Raw genomic sequence first — 10,343 nt, 5'->3', positions numbered from 1 at the left:
CCATGGTTGTGAAGCGAATCTTTGCAGTTGTTAAATGAATCATATGGTTGTAAATCAAGAACTACCTGTGCTCTATTTACTGCGTTGAAAATTAAAGCTTACACATTTGTTGTCCCTACTGCTTCTCATAATTGTTTGACAGAATTTTAATGCTGTTATTATTTTTCAGCACAGACTTGCAAATCATTTTGATTGCATGGACCCCTGAAAGAGTGTTGACGTACCCCCAGGATTTTTCAGATCACACTTTGAGAAATACTGTTCCGGGAGAAACAGCTGCTGAAAAAAAAGCTGGTCATGATTTTGAATTACTTGCTGGGGATCGAGAACCATTTGCCTAATATCCAGTGTTGTGGCCCAACAGGTGCCGTTGGAGCTGCCACCAGACTCCAACAGCGAGGGGCCCTCTGAGTCGGCTCTGGAGGATGTGGAGGACCCTGGACAGGGTTCCGACTCCGAGCAGGGCGTAGAGAGGCTAGTTGGCCACCAGGAGGCACCTGAGCCTTGGACCAGTGGGGAGGAGACAAGGGAGAGTGAGCCGGAGGCCAGTAGTGAGTTGTTCCTGGATGCCCGGCACCGGAGAGCTACTAGGCGTCAGGAACAATTACGCAATTACAGGAGGTGATTGTACTCAGCTGGTGGTCATTAGGCTCCTCTCCAGACTATAAAAAGCTACTTGTGCACACGGCCCTCTTTGCAGAAGTCAACACAGGATTGAATGTCGGAGGACATTACTGTGAGCTTGGCAGGCTGGATTGCTGCCAAGCCTTATCTGTATTTATTGCTGCCTGAGTTTGTCTGAGTTGCTGCCAAGATCCTTATCTGATTGTTAGGTTTGGATTTCAGCCACTGAGGTTTTGGTTTCTTGCTATTAAAGTACATTCCAGTTAAGCTTGTCTCGGCATTCGTTACTGGATGGAGGAGGGGGTCAGAACAATCCAGTAACCAAAAATGTCAGTAAAGCCACCCCACCCCCACCTTATACATTCTTTCAACTAACACAAATCAGCAATATTTCCAAATGAGAAAAAAAAACACCAGCAAAATCCATATTATGCGTCTAGGACTTTATATTCCTAAAGAATTAAATATGTTACAAGTATGTTACAATTAAGTATGTTACAAGCCTTAGATGCTTAATTCCTTAGATATTAATGAATGGATTAAAATTCTGCTAAATGGGCTAAAATTTATGATAGTAAAATGAATGTTGCTTCAAGATTAATCTACTGTATGTATTAAGATGTTATTCTCGTGTTTGTGTCACATACATATTTATTTGAGATAGATATATTGAGCAAAAAAATGAATTTATATGGAAAAGAAGATCATCTAGGATTTCAGTAGCTAAACAGAGATAATCTATTAAGGATGGTGGTTTTGATTTACCAGAGTTCCAAAAATATCATTAGGCTTATATTTCATGCAACTACATGTGCACTGAATTAATGTTTGTGGACTCTGTTGGAAAGCTTATTATGTATTTTCATTAAGGGGCTGGTGATTGCTGGGATCAATAACATAATAGATGAGGAATTTCTTTCTCAGATTAAGAGCAGCCAGAAATGTTTGTGGGTCATAGATTGGCTTTTGATGTTGAGACTCATGAATATTTAATTTTATGGAAAAAGTACTGTAGAAGTAAGGGGCAAAAAGTTGTATTGGAAATTGCAGGTACAACCTGATAAATATTTAAAACCAAATACTTTGTAACAAATATTTTAAGGATTTTTCTAGACTTCAAGCAGAATTTTGTCTCCATAATTCACAACAGATGAATCAACAAGCATATTTTAAATCTCAGTGTGGACTAGAAATTATGAATTAGTACTTAGGTCGGTCCAAGTAGCTATTCAGAAACTCTGGCATTGAAGCATGCAAGTCTTAAAGCTGTCAAGTTACAAGATCCTTGCCAGTGGTGGGTTTCAAAAAATTTTGGAACCTCTTCTATAGGTGTGGCCTGCTTTCCGGGTCCACCTCTTCTAACCGGTTCGGTAGATTTGACGAATCGGTTCTACCGAATAGGTGCGAACTGGTAGGAACCCACCTCTGGTGTGAAGCACCTTTCACCAGCTGAAGCAGGATACCTTACTAGATAAATTAGATAAATGCAATGCATTACACACAAGACTGCTTTTGAAGGATCCTGAAGAATTCAGAAACTTTATATAATACAAAACTCTACAGCCAGAGTACTGGCTGGAATTAAAGCATATAAACAGATCACATCACTTCTTTATGAATTTCATTGGTTCCCAGTTAAAAATTTTTTATCCCTACTGTCAGGCCTGCAGCCATCTTTTCTTTTGGGTCTTTGGCCTGCCATACTTTCTATTATTCTGCTATAATATTCCCATTTTGTGGGAAAATGGGAGGGGGGATTGTACGGAGTTAGATGCTATGTAGCCATAACAACATTCTTCTCAGAAAGCCAAGGTCATCCTTTGCCTCTGTACCTCTTTGCCTGACAGGCCCTGGATGGATGGAACTGCCAGCATGGCAATGGAAGATTGGACCATGTGACTTGTGGTTGTGGGGGCAAGATGGGGAAAACTGGGAAGCTTTCAGATTCAGGTTTTTTCAGATGTACCAACACGGCTCTCTTAATAAATTGGAACTTTGAGCAATATTTTGCTTTAGACTCTGATTTACTTTTGGATGTTATTTGGAACCCTGATATCTACCCTGTTTCCTTGAAAATAAGACCTCCATGGATTATAAGCCCAATCGGGCTTTTGAGTGCATGTGCTAAAATAAGCCCTCCCCTGAAAATAAGCCCACCCTGAAAATATTGCAGCACAGCAGCAGCCATGAGGTGCCACCTCCTGACACCTCAAAAATAATAAGACCTCTGCGAAAATAAGGCCACACACTTATTTTGGGGGTCAAAAGAAGCACTTATTTTCAGGGAAACACGGTCTTTGAAAAACTCCTGTCTTCCAGATTGGCAAGTAGCTATTTCTTGTTATTCAGCTACTACATTGCCTATGCAGCTTCTCTGATGTTTTCTCTCCTCATTTCAATAAAATAAGGACCACACCATTCAAATATGACCAGCTTTATTAAAGCTACATTTTTTATATGAGGTACAGTATCTGCTATTAATAAAATATATTTCCAGCATATTCCACAATGAAATGTTGCAAAGGTATACTTGATCTGTAGTTCACGTTTCTGGTTCGAAGTTTATCTCTTGGTAGGAGATGGTTCCTGTGGTCTTACCCAGCATCCAGGTGCTATAAACACAAACATATAGTATTTGTTGGACTGAACATTCGTGACCCGACAAAAGCGCGCACGAGAAAAGCGCGCCGACAAAACTGCATCGCTAAAACCGCGACGTCATCAACGCGCCGACAACAGCGTGGTGACAGAAGGGCTCTTTACAACAGCGCGGCGACAGAAAGCCGATTTAAGTTAAGGTAAGGGTTAGGTTTAGGGTTAGGTTTAGGGTTAGGTTTAGGTTTAGGGTTAGGATTAGGGTTAGGTTTAGAGTTAGGTTTAGGATTAGGTTTAGGGTTAGCGTTACATTTAGGGTTAGGGTTACATTTAGGGCTAGGGTTAGGTTTAGGGTTAGTTTTACAGCGCGCTTCTGTTGCTGCGCTGGTGTTGGCGCGATTCAGCGCTCATTCGTCGGAGTGCTTTAGAACTCGCGGTTTTGTCACCGCGGTTTAGTCAGGCGCGGTTTTGTCGTTCGCCCTTTTGTCGGTGAACCCTGAACATTAATTAAGGAGCTAAACTTTATTTCACATGAATGAAACTATAAGAGACCTATCTTTGAACATTGTACCCCTCTCCCCCAAATGCAGAGTAAAGTAACTCATATGCATTGTTTGCTTCTCATCTGCACAGAAAGAGGACAAAGGAAATAATTATTGGGCCTTTCCCCCATTCAATATAAAGAGATAGAAAGTTGAAAACTGATATTATTAAATAGAAACTAAGTTAACCGAAGCTTTTTTTCAATGTCCTTTCTTCACCTGGGTAGGTTTAAAGTGAATCAAAAAAACCAATCCTATAGAAAGCATGAGTTGATAGGACTGCTTGGAATTACAGCCTCTTCTTATTCAATCATCTGAGATCTGACACTGGTCTTGAAATCACCCTCCAAAAAGCCTTTCTCAGATGAAGCTGTCTTTATGTAAAAATAAAAAAACTCATGGGAATAGGTAACAAACCTCAGAAAAGTCTGGAAAAGACAGGAATAGCTTTCCACGAACTCTTGTTTTTTTTTTTTCCCAAATGAATCTAATATTTTAAAAATAAACTTACAAGAGGGATATTAGAAGAATGGCTTCAGATACTAATTCAGCAGTTACATACAGTCTGATTTGAATCAATTCAATTTGGTTGGAGCGGTGTTTTGAGAAAGTTATAAATAAATTAAGAGTCTGGGATGGACTTTGAAAATATATTTTGAAATTGATCGAAAGACACCTTCACATGGGGAATGACTGATATTTTGAATTCCAGAAAATATGATAGAATGGGTTTTGAAAAATTAGACACTAGAGGTAGCCAGAAGGAACATTATTAATTTGTTTGTTTGTTTGTTTATTTGTTTAGTCACTTGTACACAAGGTAACAGGAATAAGAATAAATATGAATAAGAACACAGGAAATGGGTACAAGTAAATGAGGATAGTAGAACAGGGACATTAGGCTTATGCACGAATTGAACGCCTGTGTTATGAACACCTATTCAACTCGATAACACAGACTGGAGCAAAATACTTTTAACATTGGAAGTACTAACCTTGAAATAAAGTGGAATTAATTCATCTTGTCATGTTTCTTGCCTGTTTTAACTGGTCCTCTGGGAGGACTGACAGAAGTTAATTTTAAGGATGTCTGTCATCATATATAGACTGTGTGTGTATGTAAACCTACTTCACAGTCCTATCAAACAAATATAGATTTATAAATTTCTGTGGACTTTTATGGCCAGCATCTATTGGACAGTATTAGATGTCATTATTTAGTAACCCAAACCACCTAAAATGAATTTCAAATATATTCAGTCTGGCTCCAATTCTAAACTAGTTTAAAGAGGTCCAGAAACTTGCTAAGAATCAAATAGGTATTTTAGCCCAAGGTTTAGGTTTATTAGATATATATGCCGCCCTTCTCCCAAGGACTCAGGGTGGCGTACAACATTAAAAGAAACACATAATACAAAAGTTAAAAAAAAATTAAATAGATTATCCCAAACCCAATTAAAATTGACAATGACATATTTTTTTTAAAAAAAATCGAATTAAAATTAACAGTGATCAATAATTTGTTTTGTTTTGTTCAGGCCAGGCTGGCTTGCTGGAGAAGTCAACTTTTTAGGACGCGTCGGAAGGACCGGAGGTCGGGGATTATACGAAGCTCCGGGGGCAGCTCATTCCAGAGGAAAGGCGCTCCCACAGAGAAGGTTCTCCCCCTGGAGGTCACTAGCTGACACTGTCTGGCCGATGGCACCCTGAGGAGGCCAACTTTGTGGGGTGGCACTGGACGATGGGAGGCTACCGGTGGCAGTAGGTGGTCTCGCAGGTACCCTGGGCCTAAGCCATGGAGCGCTTTAAAGGTCATAATTAGTACCTTCCAAAACTTCTTTTGTGTTTGTTTTCATCTCCTTAAATCCTTGTTTTATGCAATTAAATCAGTGGTGGGCAGGGGTGGGTTTCAACCGGTTCGCGGCGGTCCCTGCGAACCGGTTGGTCGGCGAACCCGGAAGTAAGTAACTTCTGGGAACGGCGACTGGTCCGCCCGCCCGCGCTCCTTACCCAGTTTTGACGAGTTCTGCGCTTCCACGCATGCGCAGGATGCATACAGCGCCTGCGCGATCCTCCAGGAGCAGCTGGAGCATCGCACAGACGCTAGTACGCATACATGCGCCGCGCACGTGCATGAGGACGCCGCCGGCCCCGTTCCAACCGAACCGGTTGGAACGGGGCGAGAAACCCACCCCTGGTGGTGGGTTGCAGGTGGTATGGGCGTATTGGTGCCTGCCGGGAGCAACGGGTACCGTTCTGGTATGGTGATCCGGAGGGCCCACCCTGCTGTCCTTACCTGTATTTGAGCTCTTCAGCACCTACGCGCATGAAGCATACAGTGCCTGTGCGATGCTCTGCCAAGCAGCTGGAGCATCATGGGGGCGTTGCAGGAGGTAAGGACGCATGCGCATGCTACTGTGCGGTGCACATGTTCATGTGGTGGGCACCGGGCACCATTGCACTGTACCAGTTGCAACGGGATCCAGAACCCACCACTGAATTAAATGTATGAGATAGTTTGGAAGCATCTCAAATGATTGAAAGTTATTTATTTTTTTTATTTTTTTCTTATATTTTATTTTATTTTATCAATTTCATATATACATTCACAATTATATGATCTCATAACTGTTATTAATAATATGTATTTATAACAATTTTTCCCTACAGTTGACAATATACTTGAAGATTGCTTTTTTAACATCCCATAGATCCATCTTATCTTACAATGGTCCTACTTCTTCTTCCCTCCCTCCCTCTTTCCTTCCCTTGTTTCTTCTCTCCTACTCCCCTTCCTTCCCTCCTTCCTTCCCTCCCTCCTTCCCCTTCACCCCTTCCTTCCCTCCTTCCTTCCTTCCCTCCTTTCTTTTCTCCTTCTCTCCTTCCTTTCCCCCTTCCTTTCCTCCTTCCTTCCCCCCTTCCTTCTCTCCTACATTCCCTCCTTCCTTCCCTCCTTTCTTCTCTCCTTCTCTCCTTCCTTCCCTCCTTCCTTCCCTCCTTGCTTTGAAAGTTATTTAGGTATTGTTTTCTCCTTTATTTGTCCTGTGAATTTAATAAATACAAAAGGATATGAATATGCAACACATATTAGCATATTAGCAATATTCAATGTTTTCTACATACTCTGTGGTTTCCCCGGGCTTGTGTTGCTAACACTGCTTTCAAAAGATGAGTGGAAGTTGTGAATTGTCTCCTGTAAAATTTTTCTCTCTCGTCCCTGTTGAAATTCATAATTTAAAAAAGGAACAAAAGCTCAGTTGGTATACTTAAATATATTATTACAATAATTAGTGAAAAATCCCCTACAGATCTACCTTTAAGACACACTTTATTCCAGAATAGCAAGAAAAGGAATGTCAGTGCTTCTAGCCTTTATACATTGCCAAGACTGCTCGGTTTGAATTACATCAAACTAAACATCATCTATCCTACCAACTACATATTTTGGTCTGATACATGCTTAACAAACTTTGTTTGAAGTACCAAAATAAACCGTGTTTGTAGAGTGGAATAGTAAGTGTTTGACCTGAAGAGGCTGTTCAAAATTGTATTGTTAGATCAGAATAATGACCAGGTAGACAAGGTGGAATCATTTGACGTGAAATCTAAAATATTTCAGCAATGCCATGCAATAGACATACAAGATAAAACGAGGTTCCATGAATTCTGAAATTCCAAGCCAAACCAGAATCACCTGTAAATATCTAATATAGGCATCAGTCCAAGAATTTCAGTCCAAGAGACTAACGTACTGGTTCTATAATATAATTATATCCTGCAATGATTCTAACAGGTTAAAATTGTTCAATATAATAATGATCACTGTGTTGTAAATAATTACAAACAGATTGAACCTCATTGGAAAACAATGCATAAAGGTAAAATAACCATAAAGTACTTCTTTTAGATATTCGAAATTACCTTTCCTGCATTTAACTCTGAAATAACTGTTAGGATTTGCTGTCTAGAACCATCAGTCTTAATTCCCAGCTCCTTCAAATCCCCGTCTGTAAGAGTGAGGAAAGCTTCCATATCAACCTGTTGAAACATGAATCATGAATACATACCTCTCATTTAAATTATAAAGCAGCCTGTGGACTAAACGAAAAAGGCACTGCACTCTTCTCCACTATTTTGAGTCCAAGAAATTTAAGTCCCAAACAATTTTGTATGTCTTAAATGTAACATATCTTAGAAAAATCCCAATTTTAAAGTTAATACAAATTCAATAGCTGGCTTTATGCAAGCAACTTTCAGCCCAAGTGCCCACCTTCTTGATAATAACTGTCCTACTTTAGAAATATGGTCAATAATCGTGACCCGTCAAAAGGGCGAACGACAAAACCGCGCCCGACTAAATCGCGTCGCTGACGTCATCAACGCGGCGACAACAGCCAGCGCGGAGAAAGAAGGGCGCTTTAAATAGCGCGTTGAAAGAAAGCCGATTCAACTTAAGGTAAGGGTTAGGTTTAGGTTAGCTTTAGGGTTAGCTTTAGGGTTAGGTTAAGGGTTAGGGTTAGGTTTAGGGTTAGATTAAGGGTTAGGATTAGGTTTAGGATTAGGTTAAGGGTTAGGTTTAGGGTTAGTTTAGGGTTAGGTTTAGGGTTAGGTTAAGGGTTAGGTTTAGGGTTAGGGTTAGGGTTAGGGTTAGGATTAGATTTAGGGGGGTTAGGTTTAGGTTTAGGGGTTAAGTTTAGATTTAGGGTTTACAGCGTGCTTCTGTCTCCGCGCTGTTGTCGCCCTGTTGATGACATCAGCGACGCGGTTTAGTCGGGCATGGTTTTGTCGTTCACCCTTTTGTCAGTGTACCGTCAATAATAATATATGTAACATACTTGGAATCTTATTTGCCTGTTGGTGTATGACATAACACAAAGGGACCTTGGAGGTTTTGTAGTCCAACACTCTGCTCAAGCAGGAGACCTTATACTATTCTGGCCAAATCGTTGTCCAAAATCTAGTGATGGAGTGCCCTGGAGGCTTCTGAAGTCAAGCTGCTCCACTGGTGAATTGTTTTGTAAAGAAATTCCTCCTTAGTTCTAGGTTGGTTCTCTCCTTGATTAGTTTCCATCCATTGCTGCTTATCCCACCTTCTGGTGCTTTAAAAAATAGGTTGACCCCCCTCTTCTTTATGGCAGCCCCTCAAATATTGGAACACTGATATCATGTCACCCCAGTCCTTCTTTTCACTAGACTAAACATACCCAATTCCTGCAACCGTTCTTCATATGTTTTAGCCTCCACCTCCCTAATCAATTTTGTTGCTCTTCTCTACACTCTTTCCAGAGTCTCAACATCTTTTTTATATTGTGGCGACAAAAATTGGATGCAATATTTCAAGTGTGGTCTTGTCAAGACATTATAAAGCAAGTTCTAACACCTCACACGATTTTTGATTTTATCTTTTGTTATGCAGCCAAGGATTGTATTGGCATTTTTGGTGGCTGCAGCACATTGCTGGCTCATATTTAAGTGGTTATCTTTTAGGACTCCCACAGCCCTCTTGCAGTTTCTGCTATTCACCCAGGCTCCATCGATTCTATACCTGTACATTTAGTTTTTCTTGCCTAAATGTAAAACCTTACTTTTGTCACTGTTGAATTTTATTTCTCTAGGTTAGCGTTCAGTGTTCAAGTCTGTCGAGATCCTTCAGGATCTTGAGTGCTGTCTTGGTGTTATCTGCAAATTTGATGAGTTCTCTTTCTATTCCCTTATCTAAATTGTTTATGAAGATATTGAAGAGTACTGGGCCTAAAACAAAGCTTGGGGTACCTAAAGCTTGGAGTACCCAAAGCTTGGGTGCAGTACTGAAGGCCACTACAGCTGACTGTTATCTGCAGTTCAGCGGTTCTAATCTCACTGGCTCAAGGTTAACCCATCCTTCCATCCTTCCGAGGTAGGTGAAATGAGGACCCAGACTGTGGGGGTGATATGCTGACTCTGTAAACCGCTTAGAGAGGGCTGAAAGCCCTATGAAGCGGTATATAAGTCTAACTGCTATTGCTATTCCCTCCATGTAGATGTAGTTCTATTAACGACTATAGGTGGACTGCATTTTTGTTAGGAATCTATCTGGTGGTGATGTTGTCTATCCCACATTTTTCTAAATTATCAATAGGCTGTCAAATGCCTTACTGAAATTGAAGTACACTATGTCCACATCATTTTGCTAGTCCGCTAATTTAGTCACTTTGTCAAAAACAACCAAAATAAAATTTGTTTGGCATGATCCATTTTTGACAAACCCATGTTGGCTTTCTGTTGAAACTTTACTTGCTTCTAGATGTTTGCAGATCTGTTGCTTTATTATCTTTTCCAAGATCTTCCCAGGTAATTTTGTCAGGCTGGATTGGTCTGTAGTATCCTGGATCCATTTCCCCCTTTCCCCCCTTGTTGAAGATGGGAACCATGCAAGCTCTTTTCCAGTCCTCTGGTAGTTCTCTTTTGTTTAAAGAAGGCTTGGATATGGCTTGATCATCATTCTTCATGGCATTTGGACTGCTTCATATTGATTTCTTATTAATATAGTTTTATGTATTATTGTTACCATTCAAATTTACTTGTTTAGTCATATACATTTTC

General features: G+C 40.4%; 1 protein-coding gene across 2 annotated transcripts in view; it reads right to left on the bottom strand.

The window, feature by feature from the left end:
- Nucleotides 1-3,042: 3,042 nt before the first annotated feature.
- Nucleotides 3,043-10,343, bottom strand: part of ANKS6 (ankyrin repeat and sterile alpha motif domain containing 6) — a 38,120-nt gene continuing 30,819 nt past the window's right edge. For both annotated transcript variants that reach the window (XM_087721953.1, XM_087721952.1), the window contains exons 14-16: nucleotides 7,683-7,799; nucleotides 6,885-6,978; nucleotides 3,043-3,236 (exon numbers count right to left, since the gene is read on the bottom strand). In XM_087721953.1, the coding sequence (XP_087578079.1) occupies nucleotides 3,187-3,236; nucleotides 6,885-6,978; nucleotides 7,683-7,799 (261 nt within the window). In that variant the 3' untranslated portion in view covers nucleotides 3,043-3,186. The remainder of the gene's footprint in view (nucleotides 3,237-6,884; nucleotides 6,979-7,682; nucleotides 7,800-10,343) is intronic.

Source organism: Thamnophis sirtalis, unplaced genomic scaffold (assembly GCF_051295495.1).
Source record: "Thamnophis sirtalis isolate CommonGarterSnake01/CBP01778 unplaced genomic scaffold, rThaSir2_p1.2 scaffold_8, whole genome shotgun sequence".
Lineage (NCBI taxonomy): Eukaryota > Metazoa > Chordata > Lepidosauria > Squamata > Natricidae > Thamnophis > Thamnophis sirtalis.
The sequence above is the reverse complement of the archived record's forward strand: the minus strand, read 5'-3'. Positions and strand labels throughout refer to the sequence as shown.